The sequence below is a fragment of the Pelmatolapia mariae genome, linkage group LG1, assembly GCF_036321145.2.
Source record: "Pelmatolapia mariae isolate MD_Pm_ZW linkage group LG1, Pm_UMD_F_2, whole genome shotgun sequence".
NCBI classification, from domain to species: domain Eukaryota; kingdom Metazoa; phylum Chordata; class Actinopteri; order Cichliformes; family Cichlidae; genus Pelmatolapia; species Pelmatolapia mariae.
The window spans coordinates 7307364-7335029 of NC_086227.1; the positions used below are offsets into that span (position 1 = coordinate 7307364).

At 39.8% G+C, this 27666-nt stretch overlaps 2 protein-coding genes across 6 annotated transcripts in view; one reads left to right on the forward strand and one right to left on the reverse strand.

The window, feature by feature from the left end:
• The window catches only part of LOC134625651 (C-myc promoter-binding protein-like), a 90800-nt gene extending 86559 nt beyond the window's left edge, over positions 1-4241 (forward strand). For all 4 annotated transcript variants that reach the window (XM_063470910.1, XM_063470924.1, XM_063470916.1 and 1 more), the window contains one exon: positions 142-4241. In XM_063470910.1, coding sequence (XP_063326980.1) covers positions 142-278 — 137 coding nt within the window. In that variant the 3' untranslated portion in view covers positions 279-4241. The remainder of the gene's footprint in view (positions 1-141) is intronic.
• Positions 4242-5894: 1653 nt separating this feature from the next.
• On the reverse strand, positions 5895-25981 carry LOC134625685 (sodium/potassium/calcium exchanger 1-like). Of its 2 annotated transcripts, XM_063470951.1 has the most exons (12): positions 25861-25981; positions 24133-25235; positions 21915-22082; positions 20459-20567; positions 18551-18604; positions 17911-17961; positions 16713-16790; positions 14327-14469; positions 11522-11800; positions 10890-10979; positions 9080-9246; positions 5895-8664 (listed from the first exon to the last, which is right to left on the reverse strand). In XM_063470951.1, the coding sequence occupies exons 2-12, from the start codon at positions 25081-25083 to the stop codon at positions 8415-8417; spliced, it is 2340 nt and encodes a 779-aa protein (XP_063327021.1). In that variant the 5' UTR covers positions 25084-25235; positions 25861-25981; the 3' UTR covers positions 5895-8414. The 2 variants fall into 2 exon arrangements, with proteins under 2 accessions (XP_063327021.1, XP_063327014.1); XM_063470944.1 differs by lacking the exons at positions 16713-16790; positions 17911-17961; positions 18551-18604.
• Between the last annotated feature and the right edge of the window lie 1685 nt (positions 25982-27666).

Here is a 27666-nt window from a genome sequence, read left to right on the forward strand (position 1 = left end):
GTCCTCAAAGAGATACAAGTGTAAATGAGTGCATGCACCAGTTAGATGTAGCCTTAATGAACTGATCAACATGTTTAAATGTTTTAAGAAAAAATCTCCACCCACATGTTATTTGGCTGCCGATCTCTCCTCTTCCCACAGACGCCTTCGACCGTGAGTACAAGTTGGCGTACGATCGCCTTACACCCAACCTGGTGAAGCTGACCCACAACTGTGACCGTCCTCCGAGCACAGGTGTCATGGAGTGTCGCAGGACTTTTGGAGAGCCTTACTTGTAAAGAGTCACCTAAACACACCATGATTAACTCTCATCATCCTCATCGTTGCTTTAAGACTAGCTCAGGAAACCAGTTGGAAGACCGCGAATGTGCACTACGGGAATGTTTGGGGGAACTCTGTAAGCGCTCATAGGGGTACAGATGACTGTGGACAGCATTATGTAGCCTGAAGTTTTAGAGACTTCTATCTATGAGGACAGAAACACTACACGCAGCGTTCATAAACTCCTCTCCATGCAGTGTCGAGTGAGCCGCAACAGCTTACATTGGGAATGAGTGACAGTGATGCAGATAGCCTGTAAATACACAACAGGAAAGGATTTTTTTTAAATGTACCATTCTTATTGTATATCATTTCATCATATGAAGACTAGTATTAGCAATATTTTAACTGGAACTTTATTTATACAAAGTCAGCTTATTTATTGTACCGTCCTTTTGTTATGTGCAGTGTTTGACTTTGTCCTGTGGTCGCTGGCCGTCTTCTCGTCTTGCAGTTTTAAACCAGGAAAAATGTTTTCGCTCAGTGTGGAAAAGATGCAGTACATGTTTGGTGTGTGTTTTCAGTGAGCTTTCTATGCTTTATGAGATGGAACTTTTTTAATTAGATCTGCATCGATTTTGAAGACAGATTGCATATATCTACAGGCTTTCTAGTTGTCAGCGAAAAGTGAAGGAATGTAAAGCCAACACGGTGGCTTACAGAAGCCCTGAGAGGCGAGTGAGGCAAACAAAATCAAATGAATCTGATATAAAGTGTCCTGTATTTATGACTAAAGACCAAGCTGGGAAAAATGATCAACCTTCCCTTCTCTGAAACACAGGGGAAAAACATGATCCTGCATTTACAAAGCATTTGTTTTTCACTGTTTAAGCCATAAACATCAGAGTTACAAAATAGTTTTTTCATAAAAATAAACAGCAGAAGCACATTACAGTGACAGAGTAAAAGACCTTACCATAAATTGCATCCTTGCACACTCGTTCACACCAGTTCAGATTAAACAGGACATTTCATTGTAAAAAAACAATCATGTTCATTACTTTAAATCAGCGAATGTTATGACCCTGATCCTCTCATGGGGCGATCACGTTAATCTTTTCTTGTACTGAAGAGCGTATGTCCTAATTACCAGATCAAGTATATTTTTTTCACTTGTCAGAGAAAACGGTACGTTTGGGGTTTGTTTACAAAAAACGATTTCTGAGCTTTAAGCTATTCATCCTCATGAAAAGTACCACTTTTAGTCTTCTTCAGCGGGCTGTTTGTTGTCAGAGTACATATCAGTGTTACAGAGGTGTTACCGGCCCTATAAGAAGCCACATAGCGGTGAGGAAGAGAGCAGATTGCGGACAGGTGAGTCTTCTGCAGCCAATCAGCATTAAAGGTCAATCAGAGCGGTTAACAGGGATGGCAGAGAATCTATGATAGATGGAGCAGTGAGGCATGTGTAACACCTCCACCTTCACCTCAACCACAAAAAAAGATAACATGTCAGCCAAACCATTGTTTTTTTACTTTGAAACTTGACTTGATGTTCAAAGGCTGTAAAAATAATAGCCAGCACATCCGCCACTGGTATGAGTTACACATGAGTGCGTCACATTTGTTTACATTCATTTTCGTGGTCTAACCCGAATCGAGAGATGAATTTGGGGTTGTAAGAGTTCACAGCAGTATGAATTAGTTAAAATTAAATATTTTAAATGGCAAACATATACATGGTCAGCCATAATAGCAATAATAATAATAATAATAATAGTAATAATAATAATACTAATAACAACAATAATAATAATAATACTGAACCGTTTTTGTAGTTTTTTTGTTATTCACAGTTATTTCTTTAATTCGTGATGATAACAGCAGACTGAAATTTAAAGTCAAAGTAAACTTTATTTGTCATGCTGGCCACACAAGGACTGCATAGTGGGACAAAACTGTGTTTCTCCTAGAACACCGTGCACTATAGTCATAGTAATTATACATGAATACCCAGCTAAGATCAAAATCTACAAATATTGCACAGCAGAAACTTAGACACTATATGTGAATCTTTGTACTGATGAATATTAAAAACATAGGTGCTTATGTTATGCAGACACTGAAAATATTGCACAAAGTAGCAGCAGTTACAGAGACATTTTGTGTGAGAGTTTGCATATATAACAGTTCTTGGACTGTGTGTCTGTGGTGCGTGATAGTGTGCATTTAAAGAGAGTTCAGGACTCTGATGCTGCGATAGCGTTTTTTAGAGGGCAGGATGGTAAACGGTTTGCGTGTCGGCAGCTCTGTGCAGGCAGGATTTGGTGTGTGGTCCTGTGTAGGTGAGAGAGGAGACCTGGCAACCTGACCTGGTGTCTTCACCATTCTCTGAAGTTTGCTCTGAGACGTTGCTCTCTGTAGTGCTTCTGTGGGAAGTGTTGAGGGCAGAAGGGAGTCGGATTGCTCTTCTTGACTGCTTAAGGAAGCGCAAGCGCTGCTGTCCACCTTTTGATGAGGAAGGTGGTATCTGTAAGCCCAGGAACCCGGTGCTGTTAACTAGCAGTGCGGTGCTGTCAAGGATTGTGGGTGGAATGTGGGATAAATAGCGTGAACAATCACCCTTACAACATACAATATCAATTGATCTATGTGACCTAAATCACTTTATCTGAAGGGAAAACCAAAGTGAAGTTTTGATTTGTTGGTAACAATTATCCAACTATAAAGATATCGATGAGTCTTAGCGGAGGTTAAAAAAAAGAGCTTGGTGTTTATGGTACAAAACTGTAAAGCCCCGCCTTTCATTTAATAACAGCATATCTGAGTGTTTATTGCACATGCAGCCACGTGGCCAGTTAGGCCTGTGGCTGAATCAAATGACTTTAATCTCATTGCCTTCCGCTTCCATATCGGTTTAATACAATAATCCAAATCATTTTAATGTCTTGGACCTCAAGGTGGCTCCTGTGTTTTGTGTTGTCTCTTCTTTGCTTGTCTATGGATGCAGGTTGTTTCTTTTTTAAACCCACCAAGCAGCCAGGATGCCAGAATCTTTTGGGAACATATGTGGAGAAAAGGTTTAAATTTTTCTTTCTGGCAACATCCACTCATTAGCCAGTTTTATTAGTGCTGTATCAGACTAAAGCTAAATTAAGAATTCTTATTTCAGCTAGCATAAACATACAGTAAAAGAGGACTTTATTATAAAAAGTGGGATTTATGAATGTATAGCTTGATACCTGGAGATGTTTACACCCTGAGGTTTGTATCCACCATTGAATTTACTAAAGATTTAACTTTTGGACAGGTGTAAAGATAACAGAGTTCAACTTTGCAAAGAGCCTACTTCACTTTTAATTTGACTATAAAGTTCATATTTTAATTTTTTAAAACCCTTATGGGGTTATTTAAGTTCTAGAGACCGTATGATGTTCTGTTGGAAAAAATCAAATGGACCCTGGAGTGCATTGCCTCTGTCGCTTATATTTGTTACTGCCTTAGTGAGGATATTAATCCAGCTTTGAAAGGCAGAGTGGTTGAAGGAGGACCCCTGACTCTGAAATTACCAAGGTCCTATGAATATCAGCCAAGTCTTTGATTTGTGGCATGGCTAAGCAAAACTGGAAAAGTGTAACAAGTTGCACGTCTTTGTCCCTGAAAAAAACCCCAAACCTTTAGGTGTGGAAATCTCTTTAACTGGTGAATTTTGATTTGGGAGATGACACATCAGCTTAGAAAAGCTGTGATTCATTTGTGGATTTCTGTTGTGTTTAAAAAACAATAGTACTGTAAAAATAAATGATTTTGCAGATTCTGGGCCATGTACATTTGAATTGCCCTTTGTATAAATCACATTTTATAACAGTGTATTCACACATGTGCAAAGGTCCTTTTAGAAGTGGTGAAGTTCTGACGTTCTGTACAGCGACCAGATCTACAGGACTGTTTAAGTGTAAATAAAATCATGTAAACCCTCAGTGTTGCTGTCTGTAGCGTCTTCTTCTTAAAATGTTTAGAGTTTAAATGTATTTAATGTTTAAATCAATCAATTGTGAGTAGGAGGAAGATTCCCAATGACTGGAATGAATTCTCAACGCAATCAGAAGACGACTGCACGGGTCGCTGGCGAGAGGTCTGCAAACAGCCACGGTCTCACGCTGAGTCTGAGTCAGTCTGTGCAGTTCATCGCCCATTGCACATGTTTGCTAATTAAATTCTGGTTGTGCTGTGGTCTCTAACCAGTTTCCCCTAATGTGACTGTAGAGTCAAAGAACTTCTAAATGCTGAAGAACTCTCACACTTTAGACATCAGCTTTCAGGAGGGACCTGCAAGACAACCCATAATGAATGGGGCTGCTGTAGCCTAAGACAGCGGTCCCCAACCTTTTTTGCGCCACGGACCGGTTTATGCCCGACAATATTTTCATGGACCGGCAATAAGGTGTCGCGGATAAATACAACAAAATAAAACTAGTGCCGGTACCGAAAAAAAGAAGATTTATTCATAACACACGTGAAAAGACCCAGGAAAACCACTTAACAATAAAAACGATAACAAAATAACGCTGAAAACCGATAAAAATCCTGAAAACCATACATTTCACACCTGAGCCTCAACTCTCGCGGCCCGGTACCAAACGACTCACGGACCGGTACCGGTCCGAGGCCCGGGGGTTGGGGACCGGTGGCCTAAGACACCCCCCCAAAACTGGCATCATGTTTTCCATCTAATCAGAAGATACATTTTGAGTTTTAGATAATTTTTTTAACAGATTGTATTGTAGTTAAATACCTCGCTGTAAGTATCAGAGACATCTTAGCACCACACACCTCTTTACAGCACCTGCTGTTTAAATTTCATGCATTAAAAAAAACAGAAGTCCATGGACCACAGATGTTTCCATAACACACAAACAAGATTCTTTTAGCATTTAATAACACTTCTAAAATATTGAATTATTGTGTTGAAATGGGTGCTACATCATATTTTTAAGTCAATCAGCCATCAGCATGCGTTAGCAGAATGCTAGCTTTAAATGGCCAAATTGTGTTGCCTGTAAGAAAAGTTAAACAACGCAAATGTCATTTTGTTTCAGGAAAAGCTAACATCAGCTAACAAACTGACTAATGACTTGTCATTGTTAAACTGTTAGCCTGGTTTTTCCTCCTGTTTACACAGTCTTAACAGGCGCCATCCAGTATGAATCAAAACTACAGTGAACCCATAAATCCATCAGCAAGGTCTTTCCCTTATACTGAGGTTTTGCGCACACATACCTGCAAACAATGTGACATAGATTTGTTGCACTCTTAGCTTGCTAGCTATTAGCATAAACATCACACAGTTTAATTGTAGTTTAATCTGCATATTTGTGTTTGGAGTGGGCGTTATAATCTACTATGCAACCACTTACAAGTGGAAATTCCAGCATCACTTCTGGGAAATAGACATACCATCAATTTTTATACTTAGCCAGTATAATGTACATTTAATTAAATACTTTTTATTAAAGAAGACCAAGGAAGAGTAAATACTTTCTGGTAGAACCAGTGTAACCATATATATCGTTTTAGATTAAAAGAACAGCATATTCTTTTCCAGTTCCCCAAAACACCGCACACTGTTCCAGTTCACTGTTAAAAAAATAATTTATTGCAGCATGGAATTTTAATTTGAAATATTGATAGTTTCCATTATCAATAATCCATGTTTGCATCCACTTCAATCCAACAAGAGCACAACAGGAACATCTGAAAACATCACACAGGTCAGGTTTTCTCACAGCTAAGACAGTCTGATGCGTGTCTCCCTGATACACACACACACACACACACACACACACACACACACACAAAATTGACTCTCTCCACCACAGTTAAGTGACACAAAAACTCTTTTAAACACTAAACATGAACAAATACTTGTCAAGTTAAATACAGAACAGGGTGTTAGGGATGATAGTTCCAGAAATACTAAACATACAAAACTGAAGTTGCATCCAGTGACTCTGATTTCCTGCTAGGTCAGTCCATACCATTACTACTGGAGTGGGTGTAATGTTTTTAAATGACCTAATGCTGTCAGCTCAGAGACTACCCATAAGCATTTGCTTATTAAAGGAAAATTCCACCAACACCAAAAAATTCAAAAACAAACTAAAGAAAATCTGTTAACAGAATGGGGATGTATTATGATTGCTTCATGTTTGTTGAAAATAATTAAGCAGTGTGGTGTCATTTTTCGATACTTCCAGCAGCTACAGCTAAGTTTTATACTTGCTGTGTTGGACAAATATTGGACACAGTCTGTATATTTTGTAAGTGTTGTTGCCACAGTAAAGAAATGACTGTTTCCTGGCCTCTGCCAGTATATATGTACTGGCAGATATATATATATATATATATATAATACAGTATATACATATATATAGTTCTAGTTCTAGACTGGGAGAGAGCTGGGGGAGTGTCGTGAACCTACAGTTTTGAATTTTGTCCCTTGTGTTTTTTGAGGACCTCTTGCGTTTATATTTGGCTCTTTAGGATCTTTTTTTCATTCGTCATGTATTATATCCTGATTGCAGTCTGCTTGTATTCTAGTTTACATCTTTCTGTCATCCCCGTCGTGTTCTGTCAAGTTTATATATCTTAGTCCTGGTCTTAGCGTTAGTTATTTCCTGATTTATTCTGACATCTCTCGTCTTGTGTGCGTTACTGTATTGATATTTTACAGTCATTGCTCCCGCGATAAGAAGTTTTTTAATTATGCTTCTTCCAGCTACTCCCTCATTCACAGCAGGTCGCTACAGCAGATGGATCTGTATGTTGGACTTCAGGATTTGTGTCTTCTCCTGTTTCTTGACCTGGGATCTTTCATGTGTTAGGTAAATGTGTTTCACTACTATACAAAACTGTTCCACTTTTTCCATTTGAAGAGGATTCTTGGGGTAAAACTATTCTTAATTTGGTCATGGCTCCAAACTGGTGATTCTATAGCCCACTGTGAAACAGGTTCAAAGTTGGCTGTTGTAATGGTTTTGAAACCAAAGACAGCCATATCACCGCTGCTGTTATAACCTTTATCACCTACTATTGTTAGGAGTGCAACATGAAATGATGTGCTGACACCAATACTTGAGAAAAACTAAAGATAATTTCTCTCAGCTGATATTGTGACCGCACAAATGAGGATCTAGTATGGAAATACCAGCCATTCATCTTGGCCAAGATTCGGCAGGTAACATCATCCAGTGTACAATCTACATGTTGCACAGTATGGCTAGCAATGAACTTTGAAAATGATAGTTGCAATGATAGTTGCTTTTAAACCACAAAGAAAAATAGTTGTGACCACTTAGCTTTCTAATCATGCGCATGCAGACTAAGCGGCTAAGTCTAATCGTTTTCCCATTTTTCATTAAAAAACTGTTGGAAATGTTGGAAATATGGACACTCAGTAGTCGGGCTTGCTTCAGTGCACTCCCAGTGGACTCCTATTGCCAACTATTAAACAATATGTAAGAAATAATCACTTGTTTGTGGGTAGTAAAGTCAGATTGCTGATTGTCGGCTGAACATGTGCACAAATGGATCAAATCCTGCGAGCCACACATGTCCAATACCAAACACACCCTCCAAACTTGAAAGCCATGATTTAAGCTTCACATTTTCCAATCTCTTCTACTAACATTTCAATGTATCCCTGCCTGCTGTTTAATACCACTACTATCCCACTACTCATACTAAAGCAGTAGGAGCCTTGTGGCAGTCCTGCCAACAGAGGGCACGGTTGGATATCTCATTGTATTTCATACCAAAGACAGTAACATCCTAGCCCTTATTTCATTGAGTGTACATCTCTTTGCACTATATGGTGAATATATTTCACAGAGCTCAGACACTCAGTTAAAAAGGTGGAGGGTAAGACTTTACTATGAGACTGGAGCTGCTGGAAAATGTTGATTAAATGTCATTAAATGTCAGATTAAATATGTAAAACCACATTAAGCGTAGAATTTTCCTTTAATTTAGCATCTAGTGTGTGCCTGATCAGCCTTTTAACATTAGGCTCAGTTCTTTTCTCTAACAGATCCTATATTACAGTATCATTCGTGTGTGGATGTACCAAGTCTTGTGTGACGGTGCTGTTTCCCTCAGATGGAAACAGGGCAGATGAGGACACGATCCTCCAGCAGAACACTCAGGACGAGGAACACAAAGTACAGTACGAACATGGTGAGGCCCAACTTTCGGCTCATCTTCCACCGACAGGCGGCGATGGAGATAATGACAAAGAGGAGCATCAGGAAGAGCAGCACAATGGCGCAGAACAGGCCATTGGAGCTGACCATAACTGGCTCACCATTGTGGAGCAGGGTGTACATCAACCATGGGATCGGCAGACTAAAACCAAACAGAACAGAAGCAGAAATCAAGCTATTTACCATCATACCTTCGTACCCCATCTGCTAAAGCTACCTCAGGTGTTCCTCAGGGATCTATTTAGGGTCCTATACTTTTTGATCTTCCTATTTTGTTTTTGTAAGAAAATATATTTTGGCCTGTTTTAACATAGCCTCTTGTAACTTTTTGATAGTGATTACAATATTGGCTTATTTGTTTACAACGATGATGCAATTGTTGACTGAAGTACAGGTACAATGGTGGATCAATTCATTCTTTATTCTAGACACAATGGATTCTGGGGGCTTTCTCCATATTATTGTAGGGTCGATACCTTACAATGTAAAGCGCCTTAGGCGATTGTTGTGGTTTGGCGCTATGTAAATAAAACTGAATGGAATTAAGAGTGACTCACCCTACAGTGATGTCAAAGATGTTACTCCCCACTGAGCTGGACACTGCCATGTCACCCAAACCCTTCCGGGCCACAATCACACTGGTGATCAGGTCAGGGATAGATGTCCCAGCTGCTAAGATGGTCAGTCCCATGATCTCCTCTGAGATGCCCACAGTTTCACCCACCTGCAAACAGTAAAAGATAAAAACAAGTGTCAGAACGAGTATCCCCAACCTGGCTGTAGTTGGTTGGTAAAACTGCCCAAGTGCCACAAAGTGGGACCAAAATTTTAAACCGTGTGCCCAAATTGGTGCCTAATTAACTAGTTAACATTACTCTACATTATTCATTTTTTTCCTTCATTTTTCCCCCAACAAAGAATAAAATAAAACTCAATTTACAGAAAAACCTAAATAGTCTCTCTCCAAGTATGTCTGTGAAGGTTCTCAGTCATCCAGGTCATTGTAGTCTAAGGAGCTTGGAAAGAAAAGCGTCTGGACTTCTTTAAATTTCCTTAAAGACGTTTCTCCTCTCATCTGAGAAGCTTCTTCAGTTCAGTTCTTCAGCTCTTCAGCTAAGAGGAATTGGTGGACAGTCCCAGATTTTAAGCCCTATGGGAGTGCCCCCAAGAGGGTCATGGACCCCCTATTGATTCTCTACCTAATTACATGAGCCAAAGTGTAAAAACGAGTGTAGGTCACAATCAGCCAAGGTTTCAGGTGAATCCATTGTGAAACCTAGCCCCACCCCATCATGTGATTTCCTGAGGTCAAATGGCCCAGGATGTGAGTGGGCGTTAGGGCGTCTGGGAAGGGATCTCAAAAATGGATCATAGATGGCAGACAGTTGTTGCCGTAAGCCACCGCCTCTGTTCAAAGATAGTCGTTCACAGTGGACATAGATGGCTTCTTTCACTCCTCTTTCAAACCATCTGTCTTCTCTGTCCAAAATGTGAACATTGGCATCCATGAAAGAGTGACCTTTGCCATTTAGATGGAGATGAACCGCTGAGTCTTGGAGGTGGCTCTTCTATGTTGTGCCATGCGTGTAGGAAGTGGTTGTTTGGTCTCTCCAATGTGTAGAGGTCTGAGCATTCCTCGCTACACTGTACAGCATACACTACGTTGTTAAGTTTGTGTTTGGGAGTTTGTCTTTGGGATGAACCAGTTTTTGTCTCAGTGTGTGGCTAGGTCTGAAGTACACTGGGAGAGGAGGTTGTCTCCAAGGTTGTCTTTCTGTGCACCTCTGGACCTCTTGTAGTAATGCTGCTTTAAAAAAACAAAAACAAAAACACTCCTTGGAAGTCTCATTTTGTCCAATTTTATTCTGAGGCTGCCATTTCAAGAGGCCAGGACCCAGAGAACAAACAGCATTATGGAAGAGCCCATAATCTCCCAATTTAAACCAATTTTTAAAAATCATGGGGTTGTGCACTGTGCATTCATGCCTGAGGATTAGGCTGTAAATTCCACTATAATGTCCAGAAGAGCGAGAACTTTCATAGCACAGACCTCAACTGTGGTGCAAGCACAATGAGATGACCTTTAAGGAGAAATTGGGCAAAATTACGTTTTTTTCTTGCACAAAGTAAAACGAGACAAATAAAAGACAAAATTTTCTATAAAACTAGGACAGCCTCACTGTCTCTATGTTATGCTCTCACTATCTTTATGTTAAACTAACCAGACTAACTGCAGAAGCATCACCTGAAAGTATCATTCACATCACTCAGGGCCGACTACTCTGAGACATGTAGGAAAGTAGTCTGCCAGGGTCCTTATCAGTGTGAATAAAAGACCAACATGACATGTGTTAAGACTCCACCAACCTGATGAGCCCACCACACCATCAGGTAGGAGAAAGCACCAATCCAGATGATGGAGCCTATGAAGGTGATGGCAAAGTATCTCCTGGATGCCTGAAAAGCACCAGAGCCATTCACATTACATGTTCAAAAACATTATAACACCTGGGAACAGAGACTTAGATCCTGAAACTCCAAAAAAGAAAAAATTAATCCAATGTAATCCATTGTAAATGATAGCATCTGATCCATACAATTCACTCACTGCAGTCAGTTCTGTCTGTCTGTTAGCATTCACAGTTTTCTAGATATTTTCAAGTTTTGTGTGTCGGTAGATACCAAAAACAGCTCAAGATGATTTAATTTTGGTGAAAATCAGATCAAAGTGACACCAAATGTGAAAATCAGTAAAAAACTTTATATTACCTGTAGGTTAGCTAAGCATTTCACCTTGACCATTATTGTTAGAGCCCACAGTCAAAATCACATATTGCATGAATATGTCTTAAACTAGCAAGTTTGTACAGCTTACAGAAGCCAAGTTTTCAGCCAATTCTGTTCCAATCCCATGGGTAAAGATAATAAAATACATCATTTTAGTATGTAAAGCTTTAAGGTCATAGGTCATAATGATAATGATGATGAGGGCTGTTCACCAGGTTGCGGACATCAGGCAGGGTGAGCCACAGCGGGAACACGATGGGCAGCAGGAACAGATAAGTCGCCTGCTTGCGCCTGGTTTCAGGCCACTCTAAAGACAATGGTTGGTTCTCCTCCTCCTCCTCTTCTTCCTCCTTTTCTTCTTCCTCCTTGTCTTCATTGTCGCCATCATCTTCACTCTCGCTCGAGTCGCTGCTTTCTTCGTCACCACTCTCATCCTCAGCGCTGCCCTCAGAGCCCCCTGATCCACCTGCTGATGATGCTGCTGCTGCTGCCTGCAGGAGAAGGAACAGAGTGAGTCAAACCACCTGACTCACTGCACACAACGAAGCGGGAACCACATAAAAGATGCAATAGGTTTATTATTTAGTATTTAATATTTCAAGGCTGGTTTGAATACAGGCAGCACGGTGGCATGGTGGCACGGTGGTTAGCACTGTTGCCGCACAGCAAGAAGGTCCTGAGTTCAATTCCAACATCAGGCCGGGGTCTTTCTGTATGGAGTTTGCATGTTCTCCCCGTGTTTGCGTGGGTTCTCTCCGGGTACTCCGGCTTCCTCCCACCGTCCAAAGACATGCAGCTTGTGGGGATAGGTTAATTGGATAATCCAAATTGCCACTAGGTGTGAATGTGAGTGCGAATGGTTGTCTGTCCCTGTATGTTAGCCCTGCAACAGACTGGCGACCTGTCCAGGGCGTACCCTGCCTCTCGCCCTATGACAGCTGGGATAGGCTCCAGCGCCCCCCGCGACCCTGAAAAGGATAAGCGGAAGCGAATGGATGGATGGATGGATGGTTTAAATACCTAAAGCCTTGGTTGGGACTGCATTGTATTAGAAACCTTTTCATTAAGGATGGTAAGGCTAGATGAGCTAATTTACTTTATTCTTTTAGGTCTTGGTGAATTGATGATTTTACATGAGAAAATTTTTAGGTACGTTTCACAAATTAGCTGTTTTTTTTATTTGAGGACTTTATTATCCAATGAGGTAGATTTCCACTGCTCACTGTTATTTATGTGTATGAAGTTGTGACTTTTTGTTTTGCAAGTCTTGAAACGTCCAGTCTTAGATGAGTCTACTTCTACTACCAGTCTACTACTGGTTTATTTTCTAATGAGATTGAGCAATGGAGACCCTTCACCAGCTGATGGTGCTGACAGATCTATCTCCTGAGCACAACAGTCCTGGAGGATAAGACAGGGTTTCAGCTCTGGAGCTCTTCCAGTGATCATCATGGCAAATGTGAGCTCACAGTTAGTGTAGTTTGATGTGTATCCTGGAGTGCTGCAGCAAGATATTGACACACTCACATTTTCCAGACCCCACTGTGACCATACATGGTTTCAGTACTTTTGGGCGACAGAGACGTTACTCTGAGTGGTAACAAGAAATGTGAAGGGACTGCACCAGTTACAGCAGCATAATCCTGGACATGTTACAGAGAAGGAACATTTCTGTGGCCTGAATAGTGTATTTGAAATATCCCTATATTGTCAGAGCTTTACTTATTAAGCCCCCCTTATTATCTTAGCTCTTCACTTTTTTCTTCTTTCTATTTAAATTAGCTCTATTTTTATTTTGTGTCTTTTCTTTTTACCTTTGTGAGCTATTTTGCTTTGTGATATTGTATTTACTTCACTGAGCGAGGTTCTTTTTCGTGTTAGTTTGCTTATAACACAGTAATTTCCCAACTTTTAGGATAGATTAAGTATATCTTACTTTGTTATTTGTTAATATCTTACTATAATACTTTGTTAATATTCTGCAACATTACTGCCACGCCTTTTTTATTTTTTTATGCATACATGAACAATAAATTAACAAAAAGTATAAGCTAGTGTGCTTGTGTTAGGCCCTCCATCATTCTTCAACGCTGCATGTTATCCAACCTGCTCACGACCTTGTTCACAGCTTCTGGCTTTGGCAATGTGGTTTTCAAAAAGTGCTGGCAGCTCATATTAACAGGCCTCGGTGCAAAGTGTGATCTGAGGTCAGTATGCCAGAAAACTGAGGTGACACTAAACTGACAGAGAGCAACTTGTGTGGGTGTTAACGGTTACCTTCATTTCTCAATTGATGTGTTTGTTAAAGATTGTACATTCTTGTCATTTTCAAGCTTTATTTTGAACTGTACCACATAAACAAAATGTAATATGTTAGTAAAGAAGAACACATACCAGAAAGCAAATATGAAGCAAACCAAAACCTCTTAAATTAGTTTGAAAATGTGCAGATTGAAGCCAACGCTCTTACCATCTTTCCTTCAATTTTACTAATACACCATGTACTTAAGTATATTTCTTGGGTGCATTTTCAAAATACATTATGCCAGGAATAATTAGAGGCCAATTTAAAATCTGAAGATTCAAAATCAAGTAACATAGTTTACATAGTTAAAGTAATAGCTTTCTGTCTTCAGGGCTGTTGAAAAGATAAAGAAGCAGAAATATGAATTTGAAGCTAATCTATTCAAATCTAGGGAGACAGTAATGCCATCTTCACACGCTCATCACGCCTGTTATTTCCCAGGCTTCACATTGTAATTAACATCTGACTGCATTCCAGTGCTTCACAATTCCAAACATGGAGGATACAGATGATGCTAGGTCTTCATTAGTTTCCTTGACAAATCAACTAGTTTCTTTTGGCAACATGATAACAGCTAAAGAAACACGTGTGTTCATATTAAGATGGGATGTGTATTATCACGACTTTTAAAACTATAGGATCAAAGTTGTTAAAATCTCCACTTTCCTCACTTCTGTGGCAAACTGCACAGTGAGCTGAAATCATCTCGTACCTTCGATTCGTCCGGCCGGTCAGATGTTTCCTGAGTTGTGTCTTCTGCCTTTGGAGGCTGTGAGGTGGACGGCTCAGCAGTAGCTGCTCCCTCTGGTGCACCGGCAGCAGCTGGCTGCTCAGACTTTGGCTTTTGATCTGGATCTTAAAAAAGAGGAAAACCACACAGAGTAATATGGATAAAAATATGAATTTTAACCTGCTTTTCAAACACTGCAGATTTAAATATCCAATAACCAATTTAGATAAAACAGTTTCACTGCAGCTTTTTACAAACAGGACACATCAACCTCACTTAAATGTTTAGTGACTTTATGCTTTTACTTTTACCTTTTCACTGTCTTCTTTGCCTACCTGCCACTCTGACTTTTCCTTTGATTTTATTTTGAAAGGGCAAAGATGTCTTTTAGTTTGTTCTTTGATTGCAGCAGTGTTTCCCCATATCTAACTGAACACAACTGAACAGAGTCACTTTTGGATGATGTAATAACCCTGCTGGTTTCTGTTATGGTCACCATGTTAAATCCATCACTTCAGACTGATGACTCCTCACCTTATATCAGCTAAAGTACTTTGCAGTTATGTGATAAAATTCAGGTGAATTTGAATATCCAAGCAAGTTTGCTGTAATAAAGAATTTGGAAAACTTCCGCTCACACTTATTTTTAAACGTATCTAAATATTAGAGAACTGCTGCTAATTTCACACTTAGCAAAGATAAATCACAAATTTAATGTTACACTGACAAATTATTCTGCTCTAGAGGCCAGTATGAAGTGGCAGTGGGAGTGATTGGAGTGTCTGGCAATAAACATGCTCTACTAAAGGCGGGGAAGAGAGTCACATGCACACTCATCTGCATGTTAATCCTCAGGGCTCATTGATTCGGTCTTGTCGAGGCCTCTCCAGGTTCCTCACAGCCCCACTTTGCTGTGCACCTCAGACTGTAAAGCAACTCCTTACTCCACACTATGACGCACAAACACATGAACTGACTCTGAAGAGCGACCTCCTTCAACCCCAAAACTGTCTCTGATTACTGATAGAAAACCATGTGCATATGTGCACTCGCAGTATCACAATAAATGTCAAAGCACAAGTCACTACAATATTAACCAACAGTACAACTATTAAAATAATAACTTTCTTCATCTGAATATTCACACAATTAATTACAAATTAAACATCCTTTGGATCCTTTTATGCAGCCTGATATTAACTTTTTAAATTAGAAGATGAGAATAAATTTAATCCAATTTCTTTGTCTCATGCACAGCTCCTCCTACAGGAGCTGCTCAGCTCAAGTAACCAAAGCCATGAAGCTCCCAGAGCACAGTGTTTGTGCTGATGTTAATACCAGAGGAGGTTTGGAATTCTTAAGTTAGTGAATGAGCAGAGTGTTTGTGACTTTTACACATGCACTTGATGACCCCGCTCTGTAACTTAACTCATCTATTTCCAGGTTCAAACTTTTCTTCGGTTCCCAAACAAACACTGTGGCAACAATGAGATTTTATCTTCAATAAAAATGATCAGTATCACTGCTATCCCAGCTGTTACAATAAAGTTTAACATCACGACATCCCTGAAAAAAGGTATGAGGTTTAATTGACTCAGAAGTTAGCAGTAAGTTAGCGTGCTGGTTTCCATCTAAAGACCTGGAAGCAGGGTCGATACTTTATCACTTGACAAGCAGATAGTATTGCTTACAGCTGATCATGGAATATCTAGGAGGGAAGAAATTTCACAAAGAGAGCTTTTGCTGTGGAGGTACCCTATTAAAACACCAGACTCATATTCTGTAAGCTCTTTAGAATGATCCATTCTTTCACCCGTTTGAGTTAATAGCACAAAAAATGGGAAAAGTAAACTGAGCCTAATGCCAAAACATATTTAAAGTCATTTTCAATACGATGGAGTACAAAATACATAAAAAACAAAACCAAAAAACACAATATCGATTATAGAGGGAGATATTTTGATATTTGATTTTTACCATCATACTGAGACTAAATTTTATCCCATGTGATTTAAAATATGATATATATATATATATATTTTTTTATCTCAGTCTTTATGCAAAACTGGGCTAACACACATCACAAGCGTACCTCTCAGACAGATGCCAAAAATAACTGATATGTGTTCTGTACTGTTGCATTACAATACAAAATTACGCAATGTTATGACAGAGGATTGTGGGTAAAAATGGCCAGAGAAATACAAGCGCTTCAACATATAAATCGGATGCTGTTGGAAATGCAGGTTATGTTTCGAAATCATGTAACAAAACTATGCATTTAGTCAAACTAAATACTGCTGGCACTGGAACACACCCACAGGAAGTATGCTTTCGGGAAAGGCGTTTCATCGCACAAACAACTCACCTTCGCTGCAGCGGTGATGGGACTTGCTCTGCAGTTTGCCCGTCACCGGGACATTCATAGGCTTTACTTTGTTCTTCGCTGCAGTTAAAAGAATCATTGCTCAAACAAATCTCATGTGAAGCCTGTTCTTCTACAACCAGCATTAACAATAGCATGACCTGATAAACACACACTGACCAGCATTCCGGAGTAAAGATCCAATCCAATCCAGTGCAAAAGTGAGAACAGGTACAATTACTGGTACCTATGCTAAAATGTGAACCTTACATAAGACTCATTTGAAGCTGTTTATCACAACCAAGCTTTTATCTACTCTAGAGCCTGACCAAGATAAGATTTTTCAGGCCAATACAGATATCTGATTATTTACCATTTCAATGTTCCCAGTCTTTAAGGACATTTTTTTTTGTTTGTAATTTATTGTTTACATTCCACATGACTTGGCTTGGTTTACGTGGTTGTTGGGTTTATACTGTTATGGAAGTTGAAGAGTGCCCTCTGGTGGAACATCAGCGCTCATAACTCCTACCAGAAGTAACCCTTGAAACTCCTTTCTGTACTGTGCAATTTCTGTCAAATTTCAGGCCTCCTTATAGAACAAAATGACTGGGTGTGCTTCAGAAGTTAGTCAGGGTAGTCTTTGCCTATGCAGCTACCCTTGGAAAAACCTGGAAACTATTCTAAGATTGGCAAACCACGTATTTATTGATAAACACTGCAGTGTCCAATAAATGTGATTTTTATTAATTGGACCCCAAAAAGTTGTTTGTGTTCATTTTCTCAGTGGGAGAAATGTTTCCTCATTCATCCAAGTGATTTCTTCAGTTTCAGCTGAATGCAGGTTTCCCCTACCTTATAAACAGTACATTTGCATAATGACTGAACCCAGCAACAATGGGCTTGGAGGTCAGTTTCTTGATCAATAATATGCAAATTGTTAAATATATAATATCAGCCAATGACACTAGTCCACAGGTAAATTAATCATGTTCTTTACAAACAGCCAGAGTGTGCCAAAAGGTCAACGATTCTCACAGCTTTCTGACGGACACACAAACATGCAACCATCCAATGCATGCATAGCGGTCAAAAATGTGTTCTGTAATAGCAGACCAGACTGAACACAACAGCAACAACAACAACCACAAGAACAACTAGTGCAGAAACAACACAACAGCAATGATGTTTTTCACCTTACCTTTCCTCTGTACTGGTCCCTCCCCTCTAACATCACCATTAAAAGACGTTTCTGATTGGCAGACATTCACAGCACAACGTTATCAGTCTGACTCCTTAATTACTTTTTTCTTTTTGACATCAAAGGTGAAAAATCAGCTCATTCTCCAAACCGCGACACAAAAACACCCACATATTCCTTGGTATGCACATACTGTCTGTGTGAATAGGTATTGGTTAAAACAGCTGAGACCTGCTGAAGCCTGGATATGACCTCTGTGGTTTCCTGTGGTATCTGCCTAACTTAGACTGGGTTTGATGGACCTGCTGACATGATATGTCGGAGTCATCTGGAGTCATCTCCAACTCAGTGGCTAATCCATCCCTGGCCTTGAGGCCCACTGCTGTTCTAAACATTATTCTCTTCAGCGGTGAATTGTCTCGTATGTCAGGTTTGTATTAGCCAGGCTAACTGATGAGGACCAAAAGTTTAACATGCCCATGTTGAGTGACTGTGATGAGTTCCAGAAAGTTTGACGTCAAAACATAGATAAGCAACACAACTAAGCAGGAAATCTGAAGTTTGATCCACAAACAAATACACAAAAAAATGAAAGACAAGAAACGCTTCAAACCAGGTAACAACTTTTTGTAACTCTTACCTCTTCTGACTTTTCTGGGGCCAGGGGTTTTAACGGCCCCTCTAAGAACTGCTTCTACGATGGAAACCACAGACATGGTTGTAACTTCAGGGCCATTTCAATTTGACTGACAGTTTTCAGGTTCATGGTGCAGTAAATGTTTCATAGTAACAAAAATAATATCTCTGCATGGTAGTAACAGGCTCAGGTTAAATGCTGTCACACATAACTGCTTATCAAAAAACAGTTTGAGCTGGTCTCAAAATAACTGGCAACTTGTGAGCAAATGTGATTTTAGAAGTCAGAATTAGAGTCACATTCATTTTCCTTTTACAGCTGAGTACACCACATAAAGATTGCCTAAAATTTGCAAGACTGCAAACCTGGAAATGTAATGTGTGTGTTTTACAATTTATTTTTGTAATTCATAAAGTAAGTATCATTTTTTTATTGGTTTGAATTATTCTAAAGATACATTGATTTTATTAAATCCTTAATAGCCAATCAATACACTACTTTATTTCAGTTTTACACACATATACATTATTATATAGAGTATTATACTGTACTTATACTGTGCTAAGAAAATGGAAGACATCATTCATGGGTTTTCCTCTTCTGCTAATATAATTGTAATTGGGTATGCATAAAGGTTGATTAAGGGTCTGAAGTTTGAACCATGCAACTGCCATGACTTGTCAAGTTTTCTTACATTGTCCAGTTCTGTCATTGCAAATTTGGTGACATTGTTAGCAAGAATACTTTAAATCAGGTGCCCTGCAGTCATTGTTCACACTGTAAGAGGCAGCCTCGTGAGGAACATTAGAAGCCACAAACTCAAGTCAAATCCTGGAAAGTAAGAAATTCTAGCTACAACCTGACAGTCCAAAAACTTTTTCTTTGATGTGTAACTTTTTGCGTGGCATTACTATTGTAGAATTATTATAATTTAACTTTTTAATCCTCCAGGAACGCTGGCCTTAATATTGTTTAAATTTAACAAAATAATGAAAAAATCAATTAAATACCACTCCCTAATACAGCAGACGTTTCTGAATTAGAAAGATGTAACTTCACATTGTTCTGATGCAGTCCAGCTGCAAGGAGCCGGTCTCTGCTTCCACAGGGATAAAGCGCTCGGCTTGCTAGCATGCTGGCTCTTATCCAGCTTTTATTACCCTGTATTGAAAAGCTGATTAAGGATCAACAGTGGCTCAGTGCTTTGAGTGAGGGAACAGCACACCGGTGAGTTCGAGGACGGACTGAAGGTCGTTGCGGTTCATCACGCGACACTGACTCAGAGGAAGGGACAGGAGGGATACAGCTGAGTCACTGGCAGCTTCGCAACAAGCTGGAACATTTAATCGATCAACAGGATTTCACCTGGTTTTTTATTTATTGTTTTTAATTACACCTTTTTTTCTTATGCATGATAATGATTTATTTAAGCCTTCTAACCATTTATAAGAAGCTTATAGGCCTTTAATAAATGTCAAGAAAACTGTAAAGAAGCTGTAAGCAGATTTAACTATTTGTTAATTAATTTAACTACTCCTGCTGAGAATACTCATGAATGGAAGATGCAGCATCAGGTACAGAAGTAAGAAAAAATATTAAATCTAATTACAGACAAATTTATTAGGGAACTGATAATCAAAGTAATCATTAGTGAGGTCCTGCTGTCTCCAACATCTTGCTGTTTTTATTTACTTATGTTAAAATGGTAAAATATCTCATCACAGAAAGTCCTTTAAAAATAAGGATCAAATTGTAGCTAAATAATGAGGTTAGAACTTCGACATTTACACATACATATTTGGTTGTTGACCCAAATATGTATGTTGAACCAGTTTTTAATGAGCATAGTGCATTTTTAATTTCTAATTTTGCTGCAGACATGATATTATCACCCGAGAAAACATTGGTTACCTTCTCCCAGAGGGTCCAATGTGTGGATCATCAGCTGGAAGATGGTGCTCCGAAGCGAGGTGTTATGTAGGGAGGCTGAGCTGCCTCCTCGCTGAAGGGCAGGACGCACCTACAGGAGAACAGGCATGTAGTCAGAACTAAAGCATTTAACCTTAGGCAACCTTTAATAATATCAACCAGTGCAGACCAGTGAGAATCAAAATGGTGTTTTGCTTTTGTTAGAGCAGCCATTTTGACAAGGTATTGCAAGGAGAAAAACAGGTATAATTAATAATGTCAACTATGGCTATGATCCAGTTAGAGGAACCAGGGTCCTGGTACTACACATAAATGGAATGGTTTTAAAACATTAAATACAACAGGACTGTAAATGACACCTGAGCGTACCCTACACTGACATGCAAAAATGGCTGGCATGAAATGGGTAACAATTATTGTCAAATGTTACAGGCAGAGCAAGCCAGGCCAAGTAAGTCTGATAAATTCAATTAGTGTAAATTCAAGTAATTAGTTCACTGGGTTATTAATTATGATAAAGAACTGAAGTTGTACCATTTATGCTATTATATCAGAGTTGCCCACCCCTGTTATTCTTTATATTGGCTTTGGAAGTTTAAACTGCTGTGTTAGCTAACACTATGTTTGCTAAAGCCTGAGGTTTTAAAACTTTTTCCAGACAAGTGTGTATGCTAACAATGCATATACATATAAAATAAACCAAACCTACAGATTTGAAAAGTAAATCTAACACTTAAATGCTACTACAACAGCTACAACAGGAAGAGCCTTACACTCCTTGTGTAGATAAAATATCTGCTGATCTTTTACGATCTTATTGCATTATGAGCTGATACATCCCTCCATTAATTCATCTGAAAGTAAATATAAATTTTTGCTTTGAAATTAAAGAAGTCACACTGCAGTTTAACTGGAGATTTAGCCAACAAATAACATAAGCTTTATAAAAAAGATTAAAGGGCCATTGTGGCATCACCCAGTTGTTCCATTACCATATTAGTGTTTCCAGGCCAGATTGAAGAGTGATGGAGTGGCCAAGGAACACTGCATGCTTATGTGGTATTGACTTTTTAATCACAGCATGGGGTCACTGAAAAGCTAGTCTGTTTTGTCATCTTTTTGGACTGTAATTTAAACCATAATTTACAAATTGAATATCATTTTATATTCAGTACGAACTGAAAATAATGACTGACACAATAAACTCAACAGTCAAGTGCTTACTGAGGTCCTTTAAAAAGTGATCATTAGAGTTGTTTTGCCAGACGTCTATATAACTGGACATCCTTTTTTGCAACCGGGGAGTTCACCCTCTACTGGCCAATAGAAAGACTAGATTTAAGTATTTCACTGTATTTAATCTTTCAGAGCTGGGGCTTTGTTAATCCTTCATATTTAGTCAATGGTCTAAACCAACAAAAAGGTTTGTTTTTCAAACCTTGAGTCTTGTCTTGTCATCTTGTGAGTCTGGCAGCAGTTTGCTGCTTTGAGGGCTGCTTGGAGGTTGTACAGGTTCTGGTTTGGATTTTTCTTCAACTTTTGGCGGAGCAACTGGAGCAGCTGGAGCAGCAGCAGCAGGTGGTGGAGGTGGTGGTGCTTCACTTTCCTATAGTGAGGCAGTTTAACAGCAGTTCAGGTTAACAGTAGTTCAAGTTACTACACACTTATACATTCAAGCATATGAACAGCAGAGATTGCTTTGGCAACTTATTTGATTGGTCTGTATTTGTATGTGTTATTGCTCTTAATTGGTTCTGTGAAGCACTTTGGCATACCTCTGGTTTTTAAATGTGCTATATAAATAAAATTGTATTGTATTGTAATGTACTGTAGAAACTCAGTCTAAACTCAGTCATAGGAGTAGACATGCGAAGTGATGAATTGACATGGTTCCAGCTGTAGTCTTGAGACAGGTCAAGAATTCCAGGTTAATCCTTTACAAAAGACATTAGTAAGCCCCTAATCTAGTTAAAAGTCCAGCCAGCATGAGTTTTTCACCATCAGCAGAAGAGTAAGTCACAACCCTTAAGCCTTGAGGCTGATCCTTTTTAAATCTCCAGTTTCAACAAATGCATTATTCCTACTGATACACAGCTTCCACGATGAATGCTCCTAAACTGAGCTCCCAAATCTATGTATATATGTGTTTGTGTATGCAACAAGTGATATTAATGTGTTCTATTAATGAAAAGAACAAAAAAAATGATGGTTGAACATGTATATAAATGTGAACACCATGTGTTCTGTGAAGAGGTTTTGAATTTCAGCAATTCTGACCCAGTAATGTGGCAACGCATCTCACTGCACTTGGTGTTAATACTGAAGCACATGCTGATTGCAGACATGCTTCAGGCTAATTGGCGAACCTGCTGCGGGCCCTTGAGATATTGTAACGCAGTTCTGTATGTTGATTACAGCCTCAGACATTTGCTGATCTCTCCCAGCAGCAGCAGAGCAGAGAGCTGTTCAGCCTGCAGGAAATGAACCTTCTATTCCTTTGTTTTTAAATTGTAAATGAAATGATGTCTCTATATAGTGGTATTTCAGGGACACTTGCATCACTTCACCCTGTGACGCCCCATCTATGACACCTGGAGTCCCCTCTGTTCAGTACCATCAAAGGATTTTACACAAATACAGTCTGTCACCTGCTCAGAACCACAAATCACTGTCTCTCTTTCAGTGTCCGAGCAGGCGGCAGTCCCAACTGTGTGGAGATGAAAGGATAGAAAATATACTGTGTATACTGAAAATAAATGGATAGATAGTATCTCTGGTAACAACTGCTTAGAGAAACATCTGTTTTGGCTGCATCCATCCTTTTATGTTTGATAAATGAGTGATGAATGAAATAAATTCTTTTGTTCTCTTATTGCTGAAGCAAAAATAACTCTAACACCTGTTAACGCTTCATTCTCTCTCCTAATGTCAACAAATCTCATGAAAGAGCCAAACCCAGTGTAGCAATGTACCTCTGCACAGTGACTGACTCCATAAGCCTGTCTGAAGGCAAATCTTTAATCTTTTTTTTCTTTCTTCTATTTATTTATTTTATTAATTTCAAGTGAACTTGTTTCATTTCAGTGAATTGTGAGTCTTTGTAGCAATGTACAGTTATTTATGGATGTTACTTTCTTTCATGCTTTCAACCCCCATCTCTCCTCACAGTGAGCGTGAAGCCATGAACAAAAGAAGATGCTCAAGTTGCTCATGTTGAATATAATTTGACCGAAAGTGCAAAAAAAGTGTCACAGCAAGTGTTCATTTGTCTAAAATTAAAGAGCAAAAAAACCCAAGTGACCACGAAAGCCTGGAAGCCTGATGGCAGGTAAGCTAGTCCAAGCAGCACATACACACACACACACACACACACACACACACACACACACACACACACACACACACACACACACACACACACACACACACTCACTGCCTTTTCTGTATTAAAAATGATACCAACCAATGTACTGTGTAATTATCATCTGTTAATGAACTATTCAACTGATTAATTATTTTAGCCCAGAAATGAATGATTTCACCTCTAGGCAAGACACAATTCGTCAATCAGACCAAGAAATTAAAAAGAAAGACAGAAAAAAAGGGCAAATTGTAGCCATTGAACACCTGTTTTAAAAAACGGGACCTTTACTGACCTTCTCTGGCTCCTCTGTGGTCCACACCTTAACGATGCTCATGTGTTTGTTAAGCTGGGTCTTGACCGCCTGCTCGATCTGACTGTTGAATTTCATGAAGCTCACGTAGCTGATGTAGCCCAGCACCAGCAGGATGCTCTCCCACCACAGAATCATGTTATCCAAGAAGAAGATGATAAGCATGATGAGGTCCAGGATGTAGAAATTCACGTCCCTGAACAGAGGCCACCAGGTCAGGTGCAGCATCTCCCGAGAGAAGATGGCACACATGCCGATCACAAAGAGAATGTTGAAGACGGCTGAGCCCACAATGGTGCCGATGCCCACGTTGCTGTGGGAGATGAAGACCCCAATCAGGGAGGTGAAGAGCTCAGGGGCAGAGCCTCCCGCCGCCATGAATGTGGCCCCAGCCACATCATCTGAGATCTCCAGCTTGTTGGTGATGACTTCCAGCGCAGGGACGAAGAACTCATCGCAGACGATGGCCAGGGCAACAAACATGTAAACCATCCCTACAATGTGCAGGGCCACCCAGCCCTGTTGACGCTGCTCTATCGAGAACAAGTCCTCTGGGTAGTCACCCTTCCTGTGAGGTGGCTGGAGTGGGGGGTAGGGTGGAGTTGCGGTGGTCAGTGGCGGTGGAGTTGGAGGCGGTTTGGGAGGCTGGGGATCTACATAGATACACTGTTCGATATCTGTCCTGTTGACGACTTTCACCAGGGTAGCTTTAGTTTCCTCAGTCTCATTAGACGCTATCAACTCCCGGATGCTGACCTCCAAATGTTCATCGCTACCCACCTCTGCTTCATCATCCGTCTGGGCGGAGGCTAGTGGCTGTGACAGCCTGGCCTTCAAAGTCAAGGTGTAGACGAAACACAGCAGCACACCTGAGATAAAGAAGAGGATGCGGCTGCACCTTAGTCTCCTCCTCTGAGGCAAGTATACGTTCATTGTCTCGACTCCAAACAGGAAGTTATGTCAGATGCATTGCTAATCCTTAGTCATGCCTGCGCTCTTATGTGGTATGAAGAAGCCACCGGCAGACAAAAAAGCACATGTACACACAAAGTGTGTTTCATCTTCAGCTTTGACCTGTGGAAGGACTGAAAACCAGAAAATACCTACAGCTTAAAATCACATCATGAACACGTGTGTATTTAAAATGTCCTCTCTGCTTGCATACTTGCAGATATACTAAGGAGAAGTGTGTGCGCGTGTGTGTGTGTGTGTGTGTGTGTGCGTATCTATGTGTGTGTTTGAGGGTGACAGAGGATGCAGACAGCCACCTGTTACTATGGCTACATAATCACTCAGGCTTTAGCTTCTCACATAATAGGAGTCCATTGAAAACACGTCAAACATGTTAAAGCGGCGAGAAAAAACAGGAGATCCGTCTAAATAAAAGCAGTAAATACTGAGATTCCTGCTGATTGTGGCTTAAAGAGCGCACAGAAATTAGCGTGATGAAATGCGCGCGTGCTGTAAATGAAATAATATTAATAATTAATACTTCCAGATGTGCATTAACGTCAACATGTTTAAAAAAACAAAACATGAAATCTGCGAGTGAAAGACGCGCGTTGGGGTTTAACTGAGGACAGCCCGGATTATAATGCAAGGTCGATGTACATCATTAATCTACACTCTATCAGCATTCTAACGTATTTTCAAAAAGCGGATAAATTGCAGAAAGCAGCGGTGTGAAGAGAGCAAGGACGCGAATCTTACCTGTGCGGCCGGCTGCTCGGCCCCGCGCCGCTGCGGACTGCTCCTCCAGCTGTGCGCAACGGACGCAGAGATGCTGACTCCGGTTTTTGGGGAACTACAAGGGCGCACCGCATGGCAGGGCTTGTACGAGGCTCAGCATAATGCTACTAAGAGGATAAGCAGCCAAACACCTTTCACCTTCCCTCTCACACATGAGGCTGTATCAATACGCCAACATTCAAACTGCTGCGGGGCTCGCAGGTGTAGTTTTGAGGCGAATCCTGAGAGTCTGCTGCCTGTTGAATTGATGTAGAATAATGGGGCGTTCAGGGACTTGCACAGGAAGCTGGGTCCTACTTAGGGTGTGGTCAGGTGTTTTAGATAGAGAAACCGATTATTACGTGAAATTCTTATTTGCTTCACAAAGAAGAAAGCGTTATCTAAACATAAATATCCGCTTGGAATGAAACACTGCAAATAAACGCTCAAAATAATTAAACAGATGAAGTTAATAAAGCTTAATATCATTATATTATTAACTTCTACTGGCTTAAATGCTTTTTAATTTAATTTGTAATCAACGAACTATTGCGCAGATCGGGTAAACAGCACTTAAAAGGATAATTTCACCATTCTGATTTTAATTGTAAGTGTAAGCATACATCTGACGTCATCATCTTAATCCAGTTGGAATAGTAGGAAAGCATTGATGTGAGCCTTCAAGCTGATCATAGTATAATATATGCAACCATAACATATCCGAAAAATGATTAAGAAGAACTGCAGAGCAAAAACAAAGAGTAATTAATGAGTGTACCATGGCTGGAATACTCTGAGCTTCCACTAGCAAAGCATGTGGATGTTAGTTAAAATATTTAGCATGCTGTGTCATATTAAGTTGTTCTAGGCTGGTTATATTGTAGTTGTTAAGGATGAGTGTCATTCACCTTCTTGTTAGATTAGCAAACATGTGACACCCAGAGGACAGTGAGACAGTGATTTGAAGACCAATTGTGACAACACACAGTATGCACAGTGATACTCTGTTCATTGTAACTAATAAAAACTTCTGACATGATCTACAAATTGTTAAGACTGTAGTTTTGCAAAGGTACTTTAATCTTTTTGCAGAGGCTGAGTCTGATTGATTGGGGCCGGATAGTGAGGACATTTTTGATCCAGGAGCAGGAGGCAGTGGGAAGCTGAAGGTGGTCCAGTTTGGGACGATCTTCAGAAAAACCAGAAATGTGGCGTTCAGGGAACAAAAGGTTGTTTGGAAATAATTTTTAAGCTATGTTTTTCTTGATCTTATGGGACAAGTAAATACAGATAGAATTTTGAATATAGAGCACCAAATCACAACAATTGCTCCAAGGTGCTTTATACTGTAAGTTAAAGACCCTACAATAATACAGAGAATACCCCCTATGAGCATCCAATTGGCGACAGTGGGAAGGAAAAACTCCCATTTAACATCAAAAAACCTTCAGCATAACCAGGCTAAGGGAGGGGTGGCCATTTGCTGCAACCAATTTAAGATTAGGGTATAGAGGACAAAAGCCACACTGTGCAAGAGATCCAGAGACCCAGAGCACTAACTATATGCTTTATCAAAAAGGAAAGTTTTAATCCTAATCTTAAAAGTAGAGATAGTGTCGTCTTCCAATATATTAGATAGATATTGCAAAACTGCAAGAAGTCCTACATATTCGAATGTTGTACATTGACAGACATGAAAAAACATTTTTTTTAAAACAACATTTAATTAAACTTAGTTGGAATAAATTTTCATAATCTTAACATCATGGTTATGTTACTGAGTCTGCT